The following is a 26549-nucleotide window of genomic DNA, read 5'->3' as shown; positions in this document are numbered from 1 at the left end:
ACAGTAAAATATCATTCTTATAGTTTCAAATGTAGGTATAATTTTGCCATGTTTCTTGGATGCTATTCCTATATCATTTGCTGATATAATATTATTCTCAAATAAAGATATTTTGTATCCTGGCTTCAGTCTTCCATAAACATCACATTTCAAGATTCTTTTTGAAAAAATGTTCAAGGAGGAAGAAATTCAAAGGAAAGGATAAATGCAAGTTTAATACTCATTACTAGATTCAGTAAGTTGCATTTATTTAAAGAAAGATATATACTATGTCTTTAGGGGCTTCCCAGCTGTCTCAGTGGTAAAGAGGCTATCTGCCAGTACAGGAGCTGAAAGTTTGATCCCTGGGTTGGGAAGATCCCCTGGAGGAGGACATGGCAACCCATTCCAGTATTCTTGCCTGGGAAATTCCATGGACAGAGGATTCCGTCAGGGTACAGTCCGTGGGGTGGCAAAGAGTCAGACATGACTGAGTGACTGAGCATGCCCGCACATGTACTACGTATCACTGATTTTGTTTGAAACCGCCCACAGAAAAAGAATTCTTTAGAGACATAAAAATATTTAGAATGCTTATTAATGGAGGGGCTGTATGCAGCTGAAGGGGAGAGACAGTCCTGTTTCCTACGCAATAACTTGTACATGGAACTCTGAACTGTCTAAAAGTTTCTTACTTGAATGTGCCTGACCAAACCAAAGTTGGTGGAAGAATTCATCCTTGAAGGAAAGTGAATCTTGATGAAGAGAGAGATTTTTCTCAGTAAGTATAGAGGAACAATTCAGGCTGGGTAATAAGAATGAACCTTGAAAAAGAAGGATGATGTCATTGACCCTGCCAGACTGCTCTGGTGAAATATTCGACTGAAGAATCTCACAAGAGAAGAGAACCCTTGTGAGTGAATGGTGACGATTTAAGTCAAAAGAGGACAAGAAAGTGCTATTATTGCCATTTGGAGAAATGGCTTAAATTTCTTTAAGAATCAAAATATCCACAAATCAGGTACTATGGAAAACATGCAGCCATTAAGACAGGACACAGAGAAACAAATGTAGGTAGTTTTTCTTTTATGTGAAGGCCACGTGAACACAGGTGCAGAGGTGGTATCAGGGAGGGTTCATCTGTTTCCCTTTCAGGCTTCTTCCTAAGTTTTAGGAGACTCTTGATCAAAGCTCATAGTTAATAAAAGTCTTCAGAGAATTTCTTCATATTCATTTTTTACATCTAGATTATGCTCATGCACAGTAGCACAGTCAGAATTCTAGGAAAATGTAACACACTGAAAATTCTCTAGGATCGGTAATGAGTAAGTTACATACATTTTTCAGGAAATGACAGTTAGAAGAAATACTAACCTAAAGTTTCTACAATTTGGAGTAATCGAAAAGATGCCTTAAGGCATCAGTTTAATTTTGGAGGGATTAAAAACAAGTACAACAAATATAACTTATCCTTCAGTATCTTCAAATGTAACAAATGAGTTGGGTTTTCATATTTGCATTCTGAATGGATGCCTAGGAAGAAAAAAATGATTTCAAGTCTTGCGACTTCCAAAGAAGCAGCAATAACTTATTAATTGTACCCTTGGTGATCTTAAAGTACAGCATGAAAAACTGCCTTGGAGACTCCAAAGACGCATAAAGTTCCTCCCAGGGGGAGCAGGAGAGACAGCAGCAGAATCTAGCTGCAGAAGTATTTCAAAAATGCTATTTACAAGTTGAAGGAAAGGGTTTAATTAATCGTATTACAGCTGCAAAGTTAATATGCAGATCTGAGGTCCTAGCACAAGGGACTGTCACATACTTTTTAAACAAGTCACTCAATCCTACATATTCCCCTTTAACAGCTCTTGCATAGTAATAAATATATGTCCCACAGGTTTGCAGAATGAGGATCGAGATGTCTGTTAATTTCTCACTAATAAGAAAGATGATGATGTTGATGGCAATTATAAAGAACCATTTTTACTGAAACCTCACAATATTCCAAGATCCTTTCTAAGTTCTTTGTATGAATTACAAACAATTTCAACAACGTGGCATGCTGTAGCCCATGGGGTTGCAAAGAGTCAGACACGACCTAGCGATTAAACAACAACAACAATAAAATTAATGCTGTGGTTTTTCCTCATTTTGCAGAAAAGGAAACTGAGATTTCAGTAGATTATAAAAGTACAGGCACTTTTGGTCACCTACCCACAGTCATCCCCAATCTCACCATACAGGCACACATTTCCTAAAACAGCACCTTCATTTCCTTCAAGTTATAGAATCCAGGGAGAATGTCTAGGGAGACCCTCAGGACCACAGGGACAAAAGCATGATGCCAAGCAAAAGGAAATCTAAAGGTTGTGATCAACAGTCCCCATAAGAGGCCAGAGGTATGGATCACTCATGGTCAGCGAGTACACTATTAGTTTACAAGAATTGTTCAGTAGTGCCTGTCATTGGAATAACACCCAAATCCATAAAGGTGTTGTGGAAATTAAGCTGAATCTGATGTTTGGAGAAAGATTCACCACTTTACAATGGACATTTTAGGCAAAAATCAAAGTAGAGTGAGGCTTTTATTAATCTGTCCAAGTATATAATTCCAAGAAATGACTTCATGAACTAGAAGAAGAGGGAGGACTCTGGAGAGTTAGTATATAAAGACGCACATGTGAACAAGGATTATTTTATGAAATGGGGTACAACCTGGGAAAATGGCAGAGGTGCCGGGGTTTATCAAGGGTCCTTAATGCTGCTCTATTTTTCAGAATAGATTCCCGACAGACTGGAATTGAGACTCACCTGTGGCTAGCCAGGGAGCAATTACCAAGCTTGGAAACAGGAAGCAGAAAGAGATCAACAGAAAACCTTTAGGTCTTTTGGAATTGTCTATCTTTTTCATGATCTAGAATACTTGGTGGGCTGCTTAATGGCATTTGCATGGGTCATAAAATGAGTAACTGGGACCTTATACCCACATTTTTAACTCTGAACCCAAAGAAATGAGGGGCAAAAAAATCCTTGATGTTTTTCAAGGATTCACATTGAAATTCATGTGAAATTCACATTCACATCATTCACATCCATGTTAGAAAGCCAGTTACAAGACACAGTTCACAAAGGTCATCTTGGGCAGTAGAGCGAAATCAACTTTTGTGGGAAAAAGATACTATTATTTTAATTTAAAAATTTTTTTAAAAATCACATCATATTTGACACCTACCTGAGTTTCTATTTGCTAACAATGCTAAACACTAAACAAACACTGATTACTATCATTATTGGTGATGCTGGTCCTGTTTTTATATTTCACAGAGACTTTTGGGATTCAGCGATTTGCCTAAGGGCCCATGGTTTATAACTGCTACAGACAAGATTTGAATGAAAGACTTATGATTTGAAATTTAGTGTTTTTCAACATATTATGATGCCAGTTCCATAGAACAAACTTCCTATGGTCTAATTTATTCCAAACCAGTTAACAGAGAAGAAAATAAAAGATGGTTTCCGTCCAGTGAAATAAAAACATGATTTAAACTGACCAAATCAAGAAACAGAAAATGTTATGGGTAGAAAAATGCTATGCTTAACTTATTATTCACAATTATTTTATTCACAATATTTGCATTTTTAAATTACTGTATAATCTGCATGTTACAGATGATAACTGAGCACTGATTTAAGTCCTTTTTTCTGTCTTAGAAATTAGTGGTGAAATGCAATTAATGGCACAAATACTAAAGGTAGACGTTGGTGCATTTCTATGTAACTCAGTTTTAGGAGTGTCATTTCTGGTTCCTGAACACATTTGCCAATGTAAGAAAATGATGACAAGTTCTAATTATAAAATTATTATAGTGTAGAACAATCAACTCTGAAGGTTCTAGAGAAAACCCTTCAGGGATCTTTGCTCTTAGCTACATCAAAAATTCTTTATTACCCTATGGACTTCAATGGAGCCTAACAATTCTAAAAGTCTCTGTGCTGGTCAAGGCAAATGTTTCTAAGATCTAAACCACAAATGCTCCTTAAAGAAAATCTGACATTATGATGCAACAATAGAATAAGTTGGCACAGAGATAGTTGAAAACAAGAAACCTAGAAAAATAGGTTAAAACTTTCTTATTCTTTTTGTAATTATACTGTTAAGTTTTTTCTCTATGATTTCAAATGACAACTGCACTGGTTTATGAGAAAAATACGTAAGAAACATAACGAGAAGTTTAACCTAAGGTGCTCTTCCATTTGGGTGGTAATCAAAAGATGGTTCTGCAACAGTCATAATGAAAATTGTGTGCTTTGCTGACATGAGTTCTAGACAGACAGAAATAACATTTGTATCATGTTGCATAAAGACAAGTCTGATCAGGATTCACAGAGTTAACACACTGATGTACATAGTTGTTAGTAAACATATGCTCCCTCTAAATATAATGAGGATTTCCTTCTCTGTCAAACTTTTTTCTCAGAATTGATATTCCAGCAAAGATGGCAACTTGCTATTCATATCTGCTACATTTTGGTCAATCCCTTTCCCCACTTTAAACACAAGAATGTTTAAAGCCATTTTTTCACGTGACATTTGAGGCTAGTGGTCACTGGGATGAGAGGCTTTTTAAAACTGGACATGAGTCTGTACTGGAAGCTGAGTCCCACTGCAGCTTAGCAAACTAAATTATAAAGCTATTGTTTTGGAGTTTCATTGTTATTAACATGCTTCCAAGGTCATTCTTTCCTAAATGATATCCAAACTCTTTTTTGAATAGTATTCCATTTGTAACATTGTTTTGATTATTATATACACTTAGTATTCCATTTGCAATGCTGCTTAGGTTACTGTATATTGCATATTTATTAGTATGCCATTTGTAAAGTTGCTCTGATTACTATATATACTTAGTATTCCATTTGTAATGCTGCTTAAGTTACTGTGTATGTGCATATATATTAGTATTCCATTTTTAATGTTATTTAGATTGTTATATATACTTAGTATTTCATTTGTAATATATGTACACTGTAAAGATGTATATATATTAGTATTCCATTTGTAATGTTACTTAGATTATTTATTAAGTGTACTCTTTTTAAAAGTGTACTTTAAAACCATCATGAACTTACCTTAGAGAGCCCACCTACTTCCAAATAGAAGCAGATAATAAACACATTCCAGGTGACCCAGAGGGCAGTCCATACTGTATACTGGAAAGAAAGGGTGGGGAGGGGAGAGAAAAAGAAGAAAAATGTGGAGATGAAAGGAATGTATATTCAATAAGTCGATAATAAAAATGTCAATAAATCTGTCTTCTGGGATGAAACAGGGCATGCTCAGAAGAGTGCTCCTTATGGGGTCCCCTAAGATTTCTAGAAATTAAAAATCCAATAGTTTCCACTGCTTTCAGTAGATGTCAGTAAAACTAGATTTATTTTGAAAGTGCTTTGCTGGCTTGCAGATGCAAGTGAAATCCAAGTGCTGATTTGATTCCTGTTTTCTGAGTACTAACTTTTCCAAGGATACAATTATGCAAATTTTCTGTGGGCTATCTAGTCAGCTAGTCAGTCGTGTTCAACTTTTTATGACCCCATGGACTGTAGCCCACCAGGATCTGTTCATGGGATTCTCCAGGGAAGAATACTGGAGCGGGTTGCCATTCCCTCCTCCAGGGGATCTTCCCAATCCAGGGATCAAACCTGGGTCTCCCTCATTGCAGGCAGATTCTTTACCACCTTAGCGATCAAGGAAGCCCATCTAATCAGCTAGCTAGCTTTTAGTTACAATATTAAATCATCACGGTTTTAGGAATATTAGTCAAAACCCTTCACTTCCATATCACTGAATGAGAATCATGTGGAAAAATGGATGTGTGGAGTAAAATTAACCAACTTTCAACTGTTGGACTATTTTATTGAATGGAATGTATGCCCCTAATATAACGATAGGCTATAACATGAGCATGTAAAATATTTTTTGAAAGCATAGAAATGAATAACTAGGATTGCTGCTGCTGCTGCTAAGTCGTTTCAGTCCGAGTGTGCAACCCCTTAGATGGCAGCCCACCAGGCTCCCCCGTCCCTGGGATTCTCCAGGCAAGAACACTGGAGTGGGTTACCATTTCCTTCTCCAATGCATGAAAGTGAAAAGTGAAAGTGAAGTTGCTCAGTCGTGTCCAACTCTTAGCGACCCCATGGACTACAGCCTACCAGGCTCCTCCGTCCATGGGATTTTCCAGGCAAGAGCACTAGAGTGGGGTGCCATTGCCGTCTCCAAATAACTAGGATTAAGGATGAGCAAATAAGCAACATATTTCCATAATGGGAAAATACCTTCCAATTACATCCCCAAACTCTCTAAACATGCCAGCCTTATTGATTAATTGGTTTTATGAATGTATTATGTATTAGGAAATGCCTTTCTCAAGAGTATTAGACTGCACTAAGGTAACCTCAGATCAAGACATCAGAGGAGATGGTCTTAGGGTTCAATTCATCCAGTCACTTTCTTTTTCTTTTTTTAATTTTTTATTTTTAATTGGAGGATAATTGCTTTACAATGTTGTGTTGATTTCTGCTGTACAACAACGTGACTCAGCTGTAAGTATACATATATCCCCTCCCTCCTTACCTCCCTCTCACTCACCACCCATCCTGCCCTTCTAGGTCATCACAGAGCACTGAGCTGAGCTCCCTGCGTCATACAGCAGCTTCACATTAGCTGTTCACACGTGGTAGTGCAGGCATGTCAATGCTCCTCTCTCACTTCGTCCCACCCTCTCCTTCCCCGCTGTGTTCACAGGTCTATTCTCTTCATCTGCATCTTTATTCCTGCCCTGTGTATAGGTTCATCTGTACCATTCTTCTAGATTTCGTATACATGCATTGATATATGATATTTGTTTTTCTCTTTCTGCATCCAGTCACTTTCTCAAGCAGACAAAGACACTAAGGTCTGGAAAACTGACATATAAGACAGCTTGAATGAGGAAGGAATTTTCCACAGCAGCACAATGAATATACCAAGTACAATGGGTTGCTCACTCATTTTACTTTACCACAAAAATCTATGAATTCGTAAATAGACATACTAATTCAAGTATTGCTCTTTACTGTTAAATCATGATAAATGGTGAAATAACTTATTGTTAATATTAAACTAAGTACTAAAATGATTTATTAATATTAGTTTCTGCTATGCTCTGCCAAATAATAGGCTCATGAATTTTAAACACTATAAAACAGCCATATCCTTACTAGAAACCTTATCAGAAGCTTTTAAACTTTTTTCTAAAATTCAATTTATATTTTTTATCTTTATCATTTATGATGTGTAAAGAGTAATACATTTATAATAATGAGTTAAGTCTCCAAAATCACTAGAACTATAGAGGAGTTGGAAAATATGCCAAAAAGTTAACATCAGTTAAAATATACATTGAGGCTTTTGGTCTTTGCAGATACTGTTGATCTGCTGATATTTTCTGTTAAAGAGTCTTCCAGTGTGAGTGGGTAGTAGATGTTTTCTTAAAAATGCACCAAATGCATTGAAATGCACTTTTCTGACCCACAAAATATTCTTGTGAAAACTTAAAATAGCTAACCTCCATCCTCAATGTATGCTTTTTGCAAACTGATAAAGTCATAAAACCACAACAAATTTTTAAAGATGTTACTAATAAGATGGCACCTGGTATTGGACAGTTTTCATTCTACATAAGTCTAATTATGGAGATAATGAGTAAAAGAGCAGTGCAGACCACTAAGTCATGAGGAAAAATCTAGGGACAAAGGTTAAGGGGAGGAGATAAAATAAAGCAGGACTAAAGTAAGAAAATGAAACAAATTAACTGCAAATCCACATAGTTCTTAATTATTAGGACTGCAAACCTACACCCCAAGTATTCTTTTAGAAAAGTAAATCAACTCAGAGTTACAGAAAATGAATATTGAGGCAAATCTATTTAAAGTCAAAGCACAAACTTCATGACAGAAGTGTATTCTGATACATCACAAGTTGTACTATTGATGTCACTTCTGAACATTCAAAGATAAATTGATCAGGCTGAGTACTATAGATTCCAACCATCAGCTCTGAAATTCCTAACAATAGCAACAGTTATTACCGAGCTGCTTCCTATTGTTCCTTTCTAAGAACTTTACATAGATTAAGTCATTCAGTCATCACACTAAGACCAAGGTAGAGAGGTAATCATTTGATCCTGTAGTTAGTGTCAGACTTGGGACAGGCACTCTGGCAAGAGCTGGAGTGCTCAGGCATCATATGACTCCAGAGCTGGAGTGCTAAGACATCATATGACTCCAGAGCTTGAGTGCTTAGGCATCAAATGATAAGCTTCATTTGAAAAAATTTTAGGAAAAGGACTACAGGTTAATTTGCAAATTAACACTTTCCCAAATTTTCCATTTTATCAAATGATCAATTCACCAATTTTTCAAAAATTTACTTCATTCATATGTATTTTATAACCAGTTATATTTTTGAAATGATTTCTTTTTTATTTTGCTATTAATGTGTCATGCATTATATAGACATCAGGATTTTTAAAAGTAATATTGTAAGTTTCTTTATTCTAATACATTGGCCTGTTGAGAACAAAGAATATCTATATGGTTGAATTTTGGATTGCTTTGAGATGGAAACTTCATACCTCAGTGTGCACCTGAGACCCAAATCTGTACACAGGGGAAAAAGGAAGGATAACACAGCCAAAGGAATTTTGTGGAGGTAGAAAGTATCAGGACAACATATGGTATAAGATACTGGCTATCCTCCTCGTCATCTTTTTGATGAGGACTAATTTCTTTTTAGGATTTCCCTGGTGGCTCAGTGGTAAAGAATCTGCCTGCTAACGGAGACACAGGTTTGATCCCTGGTCGCAGAAGATCCCCTGGAGAAAGAAATTGTAATCCACTACAGTATTCTTGCCTGGAAATCTCATGGACAGAGGAGCCTGGTGGGCTAGAGTTCATGGGGTTGCAAAGACTGAACAACAACAAACTTCTTTATGCAATTGAAACTAGAATTTTTTAAAAAGAGATACATTCCATTTTAAACAAATATCTTTTGGTCATCATGGAGTATGCCTACAAACTCAGACAGTCACACAGATATACCTGCAATATAGAAGACGTAACTTCTCCAAGTAAAGAAAAATTCACTCTGCATAATCATTTATCCATCTATTTATCCATCATCTCTATATAATCTATCAACTATTTATCTATCCTACTTTGCTTATGTTCAGTACACATACTTTAAATCCTAATTTAATTAGGACAGTGCCTATAAAGATGAAAAACCATTTATGTTGTTCTATGTGGCTTCCAGGATATTGCATAGTTTTATGAGGATATTTCAGCATTTTTTAATTGAAATGAACTTTAGAAGTCTCCTAGTATATTTTTTTTCTCATTGAGCAATTAGTCTATAACTCAGACTACTTTATTTTTACTTTCCGAGCTTATTTTTCAATTCCCAAGAAGACCATTCATTAATTCATTCACATGTGTATCAGTTAGATATAGTAGTATACACAATTGGAGAAGGCAATGGCACCCCACTCCAGTACTCTTGCCTGGAGAATCCCATGGACGGAGGAGCCTGGTAGGCTACAGTCCATGGGGTCGCTGAGGGTCCGATACAACTGAGCGACTTCACTTTCACTTTTCACTTTCATGCATTGGACAAGGAAATGGCAACCCACTCCAGTGTTCTTGCCTGGAGAATCCCAGGGATGGGGGACCCGGTGGGCTGCCATCTATGGGGTTGCACAGAGTTGGACATGACTGAAGTGACTTAACAGCAGCAGCAGCAGTGTATACAATATGTTATGCTTATTTTTTAAAAAGGATCTGTTTCTTGCTCAGTCATTGTTCTAACAGTTTTTGGAGTTTAGTATTCATGTCCAAGGGGATTTAAATCTGAGACCACTGGATATGAACCTAATACTCTTAATTGCCATTCTGAACAGTAACTCTGGGGGAAGATTTATGATGATACAGTAGGGATATTTCCCTGTGTACAGAGTGCATGTGTGTTCAGTCGTGTCTGACTCTTTGTGACCCTTTGGACTGTATATAGCCTGCCAGGCACCTCTGTCCATGGAATCTTCTAGGCAACAATACTGGAGTGGATTACCATTTCTTCCTCCTGGGTATTTTTCTGACCCACGGATCGAACCCACGTCTCCTGTGTCTCCTGCATTGGCAGGCAGATTCTTTACCAGCTGAGTCATCTGGGAAGCCCCATATTTCGCTGTATAATAATTCAAATGAAAGGAAGTTGGAGTTCTTTGGATGTGGACCTTTGTATAAAAGTCCAAAGGACTAACTTATGGACGTAGCATACTTACTTGTTTTTTTTTCTTTCCTCTTTTTTTTTTTTTAATTTTTAAAGGAAGTTTTGGGTTACTTTTAATTCCAGTGTTAATCTGTATTCAAAAAATATCAAGTTAGCTAACATTTCTGCCTTTAAAGTAATATAAAACTTCTTGATTAAGTTATTATCCATGAAATAATAAAGATTTAAATAATTCTAGGGCAGAATCCGGAGAAGGCAATGGCACCCCACTCCAGTACTCTTGCCTGGAAAATCCCATGGACGGAGGAGCCTGGTAGGCTGCAGTCCATGGGTCACAAAGAGTCAGACGTGACTTAGCAGCAGCAGCAAGGCAGAATCTCGGGGCTTCCCAGCTGGCACTAATGGTAAAGAAAACACTTGCCAATCTAGGAGATGCAAGAGATGTGTGTGTGATCCCCGGGTCAGGAAGATCCCCTGGAGGAGGAAATGGCAATCCACTCCAGTATTCTTGCCTGGAGAATTCCAGGGACAGAGGAGCCTGGTGGGCTACAGTCCATGGGGTCACGAAGAGTCAGGCACAACTGAGCGACTGAGCACACACAGACTCCAGTAAGAGTTTAACATTATGCATACTAAAGTCTTCCATGCTGCAAGTCCAACTCTGTGAAACATCTTTCTAGTAGATCATACAGTGGCGTTGCAGAGGTTCTCTTTCAGGAAGAAGAATAAAGCAGGCATTGTTTAGCCCTTGCAGTCAGCCAAGGGACAGAAATGCTCTCCTGTACCCGGGTGGCAAGTTTGAGTACAGGGTCTGCTGTGAGCTGGCTATCTTCACCTCTGTGTGATGCAATGAAAGATACTCCCAAAGCGAGTTTTGAGACTCAGAAAGTTGATGCATTTATAGAAAAAATTATAACTTTTTTCTTTTTGATAGGAGTGATTGAATTAAACCAAAACAGGAAGATGGCATGCTGCTAAGTCTTTTGGTTTTCTTCTAGTGACGCAATCACTCGCATTGCAAGAAAATATTCACTAATTCTACTGAACACCATATATTTTTTCAGGTTCAGTGAGCATTTTAGAGTGTGTTACTCCTCATTACAATTCCTTACATTTGCTTGGTATTTCTCACAACCTTCTTATACATACATGTAGCCTAAAATATTCCCCTCTAGAAAAGAGAACTAATTACTGAAAATAACTTCCAGTCAAATGTGGAGCACAGATTAAATTCCTTATTAAATTTTTCTACAATGGAGGGTGTGCTGACCATGTATGTGATTGTTTGGAGCATGTGTTTGTTTCAAATTTATCATCACAAAGTTGAGAAATGTTTAGCAATATATAGTACACTGTAAATTAGGGAATAAGTATGAAAAAAAGGTGGCTCAGATGGTAAAGAATCTGCCTGCAATGCAGGAAACCGGGGTTCGATCCTTGGGTTGGGAAGATCCCCTGGAAATGGGAATGGCTACCACTCCAGTATTCTGGCCTGGAGAATTCAATGGACTCTGTAGTCCATGGGGTTGCAAAGAGTCAGACATGACTGAACGACTTTCACTTCACTTCATGAAATAAATGCACATGCATTCATTACATCAGTTAAAACTAATCAGCTTTTGAATCAGTTAGTAAATAGTTATGGCTAGGCAAGTTTGCTTTTTAGTGTTAGTGACACACGTGATTGAAATGATAGTTAATGCACATTTACATATCATCTAACATCAAGACCACAGGTCATCCTCTACTGAAACTCACCTTAAATTTCCTTGTGAATCTTGATCTCAGTTACACTATGCATCTCACACTCATAGTCACATTGTTTGCCTTCGTTGTAAACATGCACTGAGCCTTCTTCCCCACAGATAATCATCTCTCCACAGAATTCAGTAACGAAGGCCAGTACAGCCAAGCCATATTATATCAGAAAGAACAACCGAAATAATTTTCTTCTTCTCCTAACAGTTTTGCAGTGTTATATGAAAACACAAGTTAAAAATAAGACTTACCACCACAATATATCGAGGTCTGTACTGAATGGTTCCAAACAAACCCAATATGACGGCAATTATATGCAGAAAATTGCCAAGAATGGGCGCCCACTGGAAGCCAAGGAAGTCGAAGATCTGCCTCTCTAATGCTGAGAGCTGCAACAAAGCAAAGAGAGCCCATGAGTATGTGACCTGTGCGCCGTCAGGCCACATCAACGCTGGCTTCACAGCCGGAGAGGGCAGCAAAGTCAACTTCAATTGCACTTATGGACACTGTTATCACTAACACTGTGACACCCATTTCATGTACCACGTTATGCAACATCTCAGAAAATATACTAAAACTACTTTGACTATCAGGACTTCAACTAGAAATAGATTTTAAGCCTTTCTGGAGCGCTAGAGATATATTCCTGAAATCCTTTTCTATAGTAGTAAATCTTTTATGATATCATATCTTCTAATATTAACCTATCACTATTTTTGGTAAAATGACTGGCTTAGCTATAACATACTTAGAACAGTAACTCTAGGCTTCAATGCCAGTACTATTAATATTTAGGAAAACAAACAAACAAAAATAACAAAAACTACCCCCAATTCTACCTTCCTGTGTAAAATATGAATTATCAAATCTTTGTTTTTTCTTTCCTTTCTTTAGATTGTCATTGATTATAATGACTAGCCATTTTTTCAAAATGAAGCTTATTTATTTACTTTTGACTTATTTACATTAATGATGATAACTACTTTTTCAAAATGAGCTTACTTATTTATATACTTTAGCTCCCAATCTAACACTGGAGTTTCATAGCTCCTTTAAATGACATTTTATTGAGACAATATATTTACATGAAAATTCATCTTCAGTTAGGTATGTGTGTGTTTGTTGCTCAGTCGTGTCTAACTCTTTGCGACCCCATGAACTGTAGCCCAGCAGGCTTCTCTGTCCATGGAATTCTCCAAGCAAGAATACTGGAGTGGATTGCCATTCCCTTCTTCAGAGGAACTTCCCAACCTAAGGATCGAACCCTGGCCTCCTGCATTGCAGGCAGATTCTTTACCGTTTGAGCTACTGCTGCTGCTACTGCTAAGTCGCTTCAGTCGTGTCCGACTCTGTGCAACCCCATAGATGGCAGCCTACCAGGCTCCTCTCTCCCTGGGATTCTCTAGGCAAGAATACTGAATTGGGTTGCCATTTCCTTTTCCAATGCATGCACGCATGCTAAGGCGCTTCAGTCGTGTCTGACTCTGTGCGACACTATGGACCGCAGCTCATCAGACTCCTCTGTCCACGGGATTCTCTAGGCAAGAATACTGGAGTGGGTTGTCATTTCCTTCTCCATTTGAACTATAGGGAAGTACTATTCAATTAGGTATAATCCTTTCTAAATACCCAGATAAAAATTATAGGGTAATGACAATTTTACACATGTCACAGTTTATTATATTTGCATTAGATACAATTACATTTTTAAGCAATTCTAAAATATACTAAAGTATACACTTATACTCTTTAGAATGAAACAGATGAATTTCACATAGTCCAGTGAATGTCAACAATGTCATTATAATGTACAAATAACATTTATTATGCTTTATATCTAGAAATTTTATAATCACACCTGCTGTGTTTGGACATGGATCTTAATACATTTGAAGCATTCTTCTACATTAACTTTGATAAAATAGTAATTCTGAGAAAATTACCCACTGATCAACCATCCTGCCGGCACTAGAAACTGCAGGTCTGAAAAGAAAACGGTACCCTAGGTATTTGTTTTTAGTTATGTGGCACGTGTATGCCTGAATAACTTTAATTTTCTTGGACATAAAGAAATGTCCTCTATCCAGGAAGCTGAATTTACCTTGGTTTAGATCCACCTTCAATAAGATGTGAAGGAGAAAGAGAAACGAGCAAATACCTCAAGACAACCGCACCAGAACCACATTCATTTCATGGTATTTCCTGATCATCAAGTGATTTGTCACCAGCCCCTGCACTTGCAAACAGGAGGATATACAGGAATGGCTAAAACTCAAAATAATCAGAGCAAGGTAAGAAGCAGCACTGTGTTTTCAACCCCCTGCTTTTCTGCTCCTGACTGTAAATAGTTCCCAAGAACCTTCCCCTAAAAATGCAGCATTCTACTTCTTGGTCCATCAGTGATGTAAATATGTGGGGTTTTGTATCCAAAACGGATGGATGTGCTCAGAAAAAAACCACAAAATCCTGAAGAGCAGCTGCAGGCAATTCATCGTGAAAAGCAACCGATTTTAAAGCCATCGTGCATCACAAATACCTTTAAAGTGAACTTTTCAAACAGAGAAATCCATTTTCTTTTCTGTCAGAAGACGCATGAATAGCATTCTCTTTTATGATATTAAAGAAAATACACAATGAAAGGGAAGCCAAATTAACACCAGTCATTTGAAAATCTGCACTCTTTATGAAGACACCCTGTTTCTCTACTTATTAATACTTATTCTCTGATAACTTAAAATGGATTTACAGTGATTTTAAATCAAAGCACAAATAAAAGGTCATAAACAAAAAACAAATAAGGAGGTCATATCAAGAATGAGGCGAGAGACAGCTAAAACAACTATACAAATCATGAAAATTAGATTTGAGTATCGTGTTTGGAAAAGTCAACTAACAAAGACAAAAAATCCTCTAAAGGTAAACAAAATACCATTGCATTCTGCATTACTTATTTTATCTAATTTCCATGTTTGACTATTAAGCCATTTAGTTTAGAGGCAAATGTATTCTCTTTGGGCTTCCCTGGTGGCTCAGATGGTAAAGAATTCACCTGCAGGAGACCTCAGGTTTGATCTGTGGCTTGGGAAGATACCCTGGAAAAGGGAAAACAGCTACCCACTCCAGTACTCTTGCCTCGAGAATTCCATGGACAGAAGAGCCTGGCAGGCTACAGCCCATGGGGCCGCAGAGTCAGGCACAACTGAGACTCTCACACGTCCTCTCACTGTCATCATCTTTAGAGACAGCACTTTTGCCTTAGAGCTTGGCATTAGTAATGATGACTGAGAGCCATAGAATCAAATTAAATGATATCACGGTTGCTTTGTTAACTCAAAAACGTATGAATGTATTTTAGAAACATGTTTGTCAAAATGGTCTCATCAATACTGTGCTTAAGCCGCGAGTGCAGGGTGGGGAGTGTAGATCAGGTACCTCTTTTCAACTTCTCTATGAATGATGTTGCTTTGGGAACGTGCCTTTGCCCAGTATATTCACAACATGGACTTCCCTGACAGCTCAGTTGGTAAAGAATCCACCTGCAATGCAGGAGACCCTGGGTTCGATTCCTGGGTCAGGAAGATTTGCTGGAGAAGTATAGGCTACCCACAACATGGATGTCAGGAAGCACTAAGAAATCAAGGTCTTGTTTATTTGTAATGAGAGCCTATGGTTAAATAGTTACCTCTGCACCATGGAACGTGGCACTTAGAAATGAGTGGTTCTGACTCAGGAGAAGAGCGGAAGGAAGTTATTATCAAACGTGTGACGCAGCATCGAAAGGATCTGGCCCGCTGACAGCAGAGGACGGAGAGCTCTGTAGAGACGCCACAGCAAAGAAGAGAATGCATGAGACCCTGGGAGAACCTGAGTTTTAAACCAAGATAGAGAATTCAAGAAACTAGAAAGGGAACAAACAATCCAGAGGAAAGCAAAACTATCTGGTCCCTAGTTTAAAAACAGAACAGGAAGCAGTGGCGTAAAGAGCTTTTCTAGGGGACAGGTCCAGTGGGTAAGACTCTGGAAGTTCCAAGAATGTGATGGACGAGAATATGGATCTCTTCCTAACCAGTTAAAAAAAATTAAGGCAGACAGAATGTGAATAAGATGGAAGGAAGGAAGGAATGGAAGGAGACTAAATAAGTGATGCAAAGGAAGTATGGTTCAAAAGTACCAAGAAAAGTAAAACTGGGCATGGTTTTGAATGTAAAGATGAAGAAATAATTGAAACCTTCTCCTTAGATGGCAACACCGGAACTATAAGGAGAGATATGTAACCCTACGTCATACGTGGGATGGTGTGAGAATTATCTCATACTCATTATAATAAAAATGTAACTCGGCTTGTAACTTTCAGAATCCAATTGTAGAAAGCTCAGAGGCCTTCATTATGATTACAAAAATATAAGTTTCCTTTGACCCTATAAAGTATAACAGAACTGAGAAGGGGCTGAATATTCTCTGTAAACTCTGTGTATACGGCAAGGGGAAGGGGTATGTTTTAAAATTCTTCCTGCAGGTCAGGCATTTCCTTCTGTCAGGTTCCAAGGTGAAAATGTTTCCTGTAAATCTATGAATCATAAACTGCACCTCAAATTAACCACAAATAGTCCCAATAGCACCATAAAGGTCCCTATTTCCTTATTATGCCCAGACAATGTAGATAGAGACAAACAGGGGCACATGTAAAATACAGCAGTTCTTCTTCTTTCTTTTCTTTTTTTTTTTTTTGAGTATATTTCCTTTACATTGCTGTGTCAGTTTCTGCTGTACAGCAAAATGAATCAGCCCTACATAGACATATATCCCCTCTTTTTTGGATTTCCTTCCCATTTAGGTCACCTCAGAGTATAGAGGAGAGTTCCCTGGGCTGCACAGTAGGGTCCCATCAGTTATCTATTTTATACATAGTATCAACAGTGTATATATGTCAATCCCAGTCTCTCAATTTCTCCCACAGCCGCCTCCCCTCAGCTCTTGGTATTCATACATTTGTTCTCTACCTGTGTCTATTTCTGCTTTACAAAAACGATCATCTACACTGTTTTTCTAGATTCCACATACATGTGTTAATATATGATACTTGCTTTTTTCTGTCTGACTTCAGTTCAGTTCAGTTCAGTCGCTCAGTCGTGTCCGACTCTTTGCGACCCCATGAATCGCAGCATGCCAGGCCTCCCTGTCCATCACCAACTCCCGGAGTTCACTCAGACTCACGTCCATCGAGTCAGTGATGCCATCCAGCCATCTCATCCTCGGTCGCCCCCTGCTCCTCCTGCCCCCAATCCCTCCAAGCATCAGTCTTTTCCAATGAGTCAACTCTTCGCATGAGGTGGCCAAAGTACTGGAGTTTCAGCTTTAGCATCATTCCTTCCAAAGAAATCCCAGGGCTGATCTCCTTCAGAATGGACTGGTTGAATCTCCTTAGAGTCCAAGGGACTCTCAAGAGTCTTCTCCAACACCACAGTTCAAAGGCATCAATTCTTCGGCGCTCAGCCTTCTTCACAGTCCAACTCTCATATCCATACATGACTAATGGAAAAACTATAGCCTTGACTAGATGGACCTTTGTTGGCAAAGTAATGTCTCTGCTTTTGAATATGCTATCTAGGTTGGTCATAACTTTTCTTCCAAGGAGTAAGCGTCTTTTAATTTCATGGCTGCAGTCACCATCTGCAGTGATTTTGGAGCCCCCCAAAATAAAGTCTGACACTGGTTCCACTGTTTCCCCATCTATTTCCCATGAAGTGATGGGACCGGATGCCATGATCTTCGTTTTCTGAATGTTGAGCTTTAAGCCAACTTTTTCACTCTCCTCTTTCACTTTCATCAAGAGACTTTTTAGTTTCTCTTCACTTTCGGCCATAAGGGTGGTGTTATCTGCATATCTGAGGTTATTGATATTTCTCCCAGCAATCTTGATTCCAGCTTGTGTTTCTTCCAGTCCAGCGTTTCTCATGATGTACTCTGCATATTTAGACACTCTAAAATACAGTAACTTTCTTATTGATCCATATATCCATATATTATGTTTAACACAGTGTTTTGCTTAATAGGTCATAATTATTATAAATTGTGGAAATTTATTTATATTTAATTAAAGAGCTATAAAAAGTCTAGGTGACCAGATATTTTCCTAAGCATTTCCTAACTGGATGTACATAATATGCTTCTATCTAAACAAAACCTAGGTAGGAATGCTCATTGTTAAGAAGTGAATACCCTTGGAGGGTGAACTTCACAGTGAGAAAGGTGAGCTCCCTTTAACTTCCATTTCTCTTGCACTTTTCCCTGCTCAATAAAGTCAGACACAATACAATAGATCAAAGCAGTGTTCCTCATGTTAGTCGAATTATAGGAAGGTATTTGATCAAACAATGGTTTCCTAAAACACCAAAATTAAAGCTTATTGTATGACTGATCCTCTCTTCTATATAACCTCTGGTCTAGGAATTGAGAAAGCTCATCTTTCATAAAAAGGGAGAATGCAAAAGCTCTAATTAACACTCCTACTAGCTAAGTTGGGGCTTCCCAGGTGGTGCAGTGGTGAAAAGACCACCTGCCAATGCAGGAGATGCAAGACAAGCGGGTTTGATCCCTGTGTTGGGAAGATCCCTTGGAAGAGGAAGTGGCAACCCACTCTAATATTCTTGCTGAGAAATCTCATGGACAGACTATAGTCCCTGGAGTTGCAAAGAGTCAGACACAACTGAGCATGTATGCATTAGCTAAATTGATACATTCCAGACCATTTCAAATAACTTTTGGTATTAGAAGAGGTTCATCTTTGTCTGGAAGGTCAGTGTAGCCCTAAGCTACACCACCATCATCCTTGCTTCCTTTGTTCTAGAATCTCATAGCTACTCAATCTCAATGGACTTTTCATGCTCAAGGTTGATGATTCAAAACTTCTATGTTCATAGACCTGGCCTAGACCAAATTACAAGTTTATGTTTTAAGCCATAATCTGAGAATACTTTTTCATGGCTCTAAAAAATATATATATAGAAAGCATTTTCTATATGAAAATGCATTTTTATCATGAGCCTACTCATAGAGATGTGTCACAAGAAGTCCTAATAACCAGCAGATTTACCACTGTGTCAAAGTAGGTGCTGTTTTGGAGAGGATTCTCTTGCCTATGAACAGGTAACCAAGGCTTAGGATGTGCACAGACTGTGATGGACCTGGGAAGTTCAGATATAGCCTGTGCATGATTTGGTTTACCCAGTGAGGAAAGCAACTGTGTTAAGGGCTTCACAGTTTATGCATGATTTAGTATTATTTTTGGTAGCAGTTAGAGGGCAAGGGCTATTATTCCAGTGAAACCAGAAACCAATAATTTAGTGAAATGTATAAAGTAAAATCAAGTTGCAGTGGCCTGAATGTCTACTAATGCATTTGCAGCTAGGGGAGGCGGAACCATGAGAGCTCAGAGGAAGAGTATTTTCTTAATGTCAAGTGTCTGTTGAAATTTGTTCATTGAATTAGCTTTATTCAGGCACTGTCTCCAGAATATCTGAAAAGGCTTCTTGAATTCTGTCAATATATTTTGAATCCTTGTATCTCAAGGAAATTGAATGAGCACTTTCTACTCTTACAATTCAATCAGAAATATATAAACTACTTTGTCATGTAAGCAATTTCGGGAAATCAGAAAACAACCACGTGTTGTGTTGCAAGTGTGTTTTTTGAAGAAATAAGAAACCATGGGTAACATGCCAAGTTTTCTGTTTAAAAAGGAACAGATATTGCTCTGCCTATGGATGGATTTATGGAGGCCAATGAGCTGAAAGATTCATGTGAAGGGCATTTATGAACCACAAATTCAGTCAGGAAAATTCTTTAGTATATCTCATGCACTGACTCAGCATGTCAACTGTTTGAATGACGACTATTTCACCAATTTCTCAGTGTGGCAGAGAAGCCACCTAACTGAAAAAAAGTGCTCTAAAGCCTGAAAGAACAGTAATACCATGAATGGGACAGTGTTTAATGCTTACATTTTTCTATATGCATTAATCTAATTTGATGCTAACAAAATAGGATAAACATTATTATCCTTATATGAAGAAACTTGGAACACTCAGCTGATGAGCATCAGAGAGGTCTAGCGTCTTTATGCCCTGATCCTACATCCTTTCTCCCATACTACTCTGAACTCATGCAACAAAATATACACTTTAATGAGGTTAAATTCTGAAATGAGCTCTCTCACAAGAGATAGAAATAACACAGGGGGCACAGTGGGATGTTTCATGATGTGGTGCTCCTTCTGGGACCTCCCAGGTGGCGTTAGTGGTAAAGAAACTGCCTGCCAATGCAGGAGACCTAAGAGACATTAGTTTGATCCCTGGGTTGGGAAGATCCCCTGGAGGAGGGCTTGGCAACTCACTTCAGTTTCCTTGCCTGGAAAATCCCATGGACAGAGGAGCCTTACTGGCAAAAATTCATGGGGTTGCAGAGTCAGACATGACTGAGTGACTAACACACACACAACAATAACTTAGTCTTGTCTAACTCAATGAAACTATGAGCCATGCCACTTAGGGCCACCCAAGAGGGACAGGTCATGATGGAGAGTTCTGACTAAACGTGGTCCACTGGAGAAGGGAATGGCAAACCACTTCAGTATTCTTGCCTTGAGAACCCCATGAACAGTATGAAAAGGTAAAAAGATTAGGACACTGAAAGATGAACTCCCCAGGTTGGTAGGTGCCCAATATGCTACCAGAGATCAGTGGAGAAAACACTCCAGAAAGAATGAAGAAACGGAGCCAAAAAAAAAACAACAACACCCAGTTGTGGATATGACTGGTGATGGAAGTAAAGTCTGATGCTGTAAGAATAATATTGCATAGGAACCTGGAATGTTAGGTCCATGAGTTAAGGCAAATTTGAAGTGATCGAACAGGAGGTGGCAAGAGTGAATGTTGACATTTTAGGAATCAGAAAACTAAAGTGGACTGGAATGGGTGAATTTAACTCAGATGATCATTATATTGACTACTGTGGGCAAGAATCCCTTAGAAGAAATGGAGTAGCCATCATAGTCAACAAGAGAGTTCAAAATGCAGTACTCGGATGCAATCTCAAAAATGACAGAATAATCTCTGTTTGTTTCCAAGGCAAACTATTCAATATCAGAGTAATCCAAGTCTATGCCCCAACAGTAATGCTGAAGAAGTTGAAGTTGAATGGTTCTATGAAGACCTACAAGACTTCTAGAACTAACACCCCAAAGAGATGTCCTTTTCATTATAGGGGACTGGAACGCAAAAGTAGGGAGTAACGGTCAAATTTGGCCTTGGAATACAAAAGGAAGCTGGTCAAAGGCTAACAGAGTTTTGACAAGAGAATACATTGGTCATAGCAAACACTCTCTTCCAATAGCACAAGAGAAGACTACACATGGACATCACCAGATGGTCAATACCAAAATCAGATTGATTATATTCTTTGCAGCCAAAGATGGAGAAGCTCTATAGAGTCAGCAAAAACAAGACGGGAAGCTGACCTTGGCTCAGATCATGAACTCTTTATTGCCAAATTCAGACTTGAAGAAAGTAGGGAAAACCAGTAGACCATTCAGGTATGAACTAAATCAAATCACTTACATTTATACAGTGGAAATGACAAATAGATTCAAGGGATTAGATCTGATACACAGAGTACCTGATGAAGTATGGACAGAGGTTCGTGACATTGTACAGGAGATAGGAATCAAGACCATCCCCAAGAAAAAGAAACACAAAAAAGCAAAATGGCTCTCTGAGGAGGCCTAACAAATAATTGTGAAAAGAAGAGAAGAAAAAAGCAAAAGAGAAAAGGAAATATATACCCATTTAAATGCAGAGTTCCAAAGAATAGTAAGGAAAGATAAGAAAATCTTCCTCAGTGATCAACGCAAAGAAATAGAGGAAAACAATAGAATGGGAAAGACTAGCAATCTCTTCAAGAAAATTAGAGATACCAGTGGAACATTTCATGCAAAGATAGGCACAATAAAGGACAGAAATGGTATGGGCCTAACAGAAGCAGAAGATATTAAGAAGAGGTGGTAAGAATACATAGAATTACACAGAAAGATCTTCATGACCCAGAAAATCACGATGGTGTGATCACTCACCTAGAGCCAGACATCCTGGAATGCGAAGTCAAGTGGGCCTTAGGAAGCAACACTATGAACAAAGCTAGTGGAGTTGATGGAATTCCAGCTGAGCTATTTCATATCCTAAAAATGATGCACAAATCCTAATGTGATGCAAATCCTAAAAGTGCTGCACTCAATATGCCAGCAAATTTGGAAAACTTAGCAGTGGCCACAGGACTGGAAAAGGTCAGTTTTCATTTCAAACCCAAAGAAAGGCAATGCCAAAGAATGCTCAAACTACCGCACATTTGTACTCATCTTACACCCTAGTAAAGTAATGCTCAAAATTCTCCAAGCCAGGCTTCAACAGTATGTGAACCAAGAACTTCCAGATGTTCTGGATTTAGAAAAGGCAGAGGAACCAGAGATCAAATTGCCAACATCCATTGGATCATCGAAAAAGCAAGAAAGTTCCAGAAAAACATCTACTTCTGCTTTATTGACTACGCCAAAGCCTTTGACTGTGTGGATCACAACAAACTGTGGAAAATTCTCAAAGAGATTGGAATACCAGACCACCTGACCTGCCTTTTGAGAAATCTGTATGCAGGTCAGGAAGCAACAGTTAGAAATGGACATGGAACAACAGACTGGTTCCAAATAGGAAAAGGAGTGCATCGAGGCTGTATATTGTCACCCTGCTTATTTAACTTCTATGCAGAGTACATCATGAGAAATGCTGGGCTGGATGAAGCACAAGCTGGAATCAAGATTGCTGGGAGAAATCTCAATAACCTCAGATATGCAGATGACACACCCTTATAGCAGAAAGTGAAGAACTAAAGAGCCTCTTGATGAGAGTGAAAGAGGAGAGTGAAAAAGTTGGCTTAAAGCTCAACATTCAGAAAACGAAGATCATGGCATCTGGTCCCATCACTTCATAGGAAATAGATGGGGAAACAGTGGAAACAGAGGCAGACTTTATTTTCTTGGGCTCCAAAATCACTGCAGATAGTGATTGCAGCCATGAAATTAAAAGATGCTTGGTCCTTTAAAGAAAAGACATGACCAACCTAGACAGCATATTAAAAAGCAGAAGCATTACTTTGCCAACAAAGGTCCATCTAGTGAAAGCTATGGTTTTTCCAGTATAGTCATGTATGGATATGAGAGCTGAACTATAAAGAAAGCTGAGCGCTGAAAAATTGATGCTTTTGAACTGTGATGTTGGAGAAGACTCTTGAGAGTCAATCCTAAAAGAAATCAGTCCTGAATATTCATTGATGTTGAAGCTAAAACTCCAATCTTTTGGGCACCAGATACAAAGAACTGACTCATTTGAAAAGACCCTGATTTGAGGAAAGGTTGAAGGCAGGAGGAGAAAGGGATGACAGAGGATGAGATGTTTGGATGACATCGCTGACTCAGTGTACATGAGTTTGAATAAACTCTGGGAGTTGGTGATGGACAGGGAGGCCTGGCATGCTGCAGTCCATGGGACTGCAAAGAGTTGGACACAACTGAGCGACTGAACTGAACTGATTGACTATTAGGGATTATATTAACAACTTCTCATATCAACCCAGTTAGCTTAACTAAATATGCAAAGTTTCAAACTGTAGGGTTTAATTTTGTGAAATGAGGCTCTTAAAATTGAGTAAACTTTAAAAATATCTCTTTTGGTAGCATACAGTTTGAAAAAAAGATTCTTACATTTTACCAAAAGGTTCTTGTCCAGAGCGGCATTTTCATACTTCTTTGCTAGCCCTGCAGATACCGGTAGAGACATATAACTAACCATGCCATGGAGAAACCAGGTGATGAGCACTCTGCTCCCTCTTTTCATATTGAGTCAGAATGGGTAAGAATTTCACAAAAATTAGGCAGGAGGGAATAATCCGTCGGTATTTGTTTGAAGATGTCCCTTGATCTCTAAAGAGGACAATTACATCATTTGATTCAGCTTCTAAGCATCCTTCCCCTGCCAGAAATTATCCTGCAGCCTAACTCCTCCAGCTTTGCCAGGTTGAAGCTGACCTTAAAAAACACAGTTCCAGTTCATGAATAGCTCAAGCCAGGAAGAAGGCAACTATTTTAGCAAAAGCCCAAAGTACCAATTTGTTACAGAACAGCGATTGAAGATTAAATTTCAACCCTCCAGTGGAGCCATAAGAGACCCAAGAACACTAAAGCTGAACCCCTAGGCTGGGTGACCTATACAAGCCCACCAACAGCTGGCAGGAACGTGCCTGCTGCGGCATTTAAGACTCCCACTGAGGTCTGGCAGAAATGGCAACCCAGCATGAGAAGACAGAGAGAAGGTTATAGGTGGAAAGTTTCCCCAAGGGCCTTTTCACATTTTTATTTGTTGCGGCGACCACCTGTAAAATTCCCTTTTTTAAAGAATTCCTTTAAGGTATGCATTTCATTTGGGAAGGAAATGAAATGTTTCTCCTTTAGAAAATAATATGGGAACACTTGAATATGTCAAAGTATTTATGCTATACAGAAGCCATTCTCACCTGAAAATTAGAATGTACAACAGACCTTTAAGTGATAATCAGTTGATGGTGTTAAAGCAGGTGAACTTCAACTGTTCATTTTCCTTTTGATAGTTCTCTTTGTTTTTCTCTTGCCACTCTTAAGTTTACTATGTAGCAGCTGCTGAGTGTCCCATTGCTGTTCCTATCCTGGGAAAGGTGCAGCGACCCATGGACTGTGGACCGTGTCCCTAAGTACAGAACTAGTGAAAACCCTAGACAACGACTAAGGTGTTTCTGGTGTACACTTGCGTTTTGTTTTCTTCTTCACAGTTATCACTAGCCAATAGCTATGGTTTAATTGACAAAATCGTCTTCATCAGCTATGTTCAAATAACCCACAGGAAAGCAGAAAAAGAAAACTGGAAAATAATGTGAACAGAAAACACAAAATAAAATTTTAGATTTTAATCCTTAATATATCAAGAATCACATTAAATGTAAACAGTCTACATATGCAAATTAAAAGAGAGAAATGAGAAAAGTGGATTAAAAACTATGACTATCTTTATGGCATCTATAAGCAGCTCACATTAAATGCATGACATAAGCCTATGGCTCACTATTTTCAGTGCAGCCTGAGGATCTTTGTCTTTTATTGTCCAATTATATTTATTGTGATTAATGATATATTTGGTTTTGTTTATATTATTTGCATTTGTTCATATTATCCTTGCTTGGTATTTCTGTTTCTTACCATTTCTAGGATTTTACTTCTACTTTCATCGCTTCTTTTGAAATTTCAGTTTTTTTCCCATTTCATTTTATGCCCTTATTAGTTTCAAGTATATTAGTCTCAAGGCTTTATTTCTTTTATACAAATAATCAACCTAGACTTTTTAGCATTCAGTTCAGTTCAGTTCAGTTGCTCAGTCTTGTCCAACTCTTTGCGACCCCATGAATTGCAGCACGCAAGGCCTCCCTGTCCATCACCAAAGCCCGGAGTTCACTCAGATTCACGTCCATTGAGTCAGTGATGCCATCCAGCCATCTCATCCTCTGTCATCCCCTTCTCCTCCTGCCCCCAATCCCTCCCAACATCAGTCTTTTCCAATGAGTCAACTCTTTGCATGAGGTGGCCAAAGTACTGGAGTTTCAGCTTTAGCATCATTCCTTCCAAAGAAATTATCAATGTCTCCTCCATATCTCTCCAATAGATTTAAAAATCTCTCTACGTTCTTGAAGCTTTGAGGATAGCTCCGATGTATTTTTGTGTCTTTTCATCTATCTTTCTTGTTAAATTTTGGTCTTCCATAACGTGATGATTGATGTGATGTTTTGCATCAGTTCTGGAAAATTCTCAGCTAAAATCCTCTCTAAGTAGTTACACTTGTATTCTGCCTCTCTTCTTTTTTTCCCTTCCAGAACTGTATTCAGGAACATAGAACCTCTCACTCCATCTTCCTGTCCTTTAATCTTCTATATTTTCTCACTCTTGTTCTTCTGAGTTGCATTCTGTATAATATCTTCACCAATTATTTTTCCATTCACTATTTTTCTCCACTCTTTTAAATCTGGTAAACCCACTCACTGAGTTTTTTTAAAAATTAATGTTATATATGCATGTATGCAAAGTCCTTCAGTCACTTCTGACTTTTTGGCACCCTGTAGACTGTAGCCCACCAGGCTCCTCTGTACATGGAATTCTTCAGGCAAGCATCCTCGAGTGGATAGCCATTCCCTTCTCCAGAGGATCTTCCCAACCCAGGGATCAAACCCAGTTCTCCTGCATTGTAGGCAAATTCTTTACCGTCTGAGCCACCAGGGAAGCCCCAATATTATGTATATTTTTTTATTCATTCTATTTGATATTTTCAAATACACTTAGTCATTTTGCTCTTTCCTTAGCTCAAACCTC

General features: G+C 38.4%; 1 protein-coding gene across 1 annotated transcript in view; it reads right to left on the bottom strand.

The window, feature by feature from the left end:
- NKAIN3 (sodium/potassium transporting ATPase interacting 3) overlaps positions 1-26549 on the bottom strand; it is a 280229-nt gene that overhangs the window by 227799 nt on the left and 25881 nt on the right. The window contains exons 2-3 of the mRNA XM_052651570.1: positions 12313-12450; positions 5110-5190 (exon numbers count right to left, since the gene is read on the bottom strand). Of these exons, the coding sequence (XP_052507530.1) occupies positions 5110-5190; positions 12313-12450 (219 nt within the window). The remainder of the gene's footprint in view (positions 1-5109; positions 5191-12312; positions 12451-26549) is intronic.

The sequence above is a fragment of the Budorcas taxicolor genome, chromosome 14 (assembly GCF_023091745.1).
Source record: "Budorcas taxicolor isolate Tak-1 chromosome 14, Takin1.1, whole genome shotgun sequence".
Classification (NCBI taxonomy): domain Eukaryota; kingdom Metazoa; phylum Chordata; class Mammalia; order Artiodactyla; family Bovidae; genus Budorcas; species Budorcas taxicolor.
The sequence above is the reverse complement of the archived record's forward strand: the minus strand, read 5'-3'. Positions and strand labels throughout refer to the sequence as shown.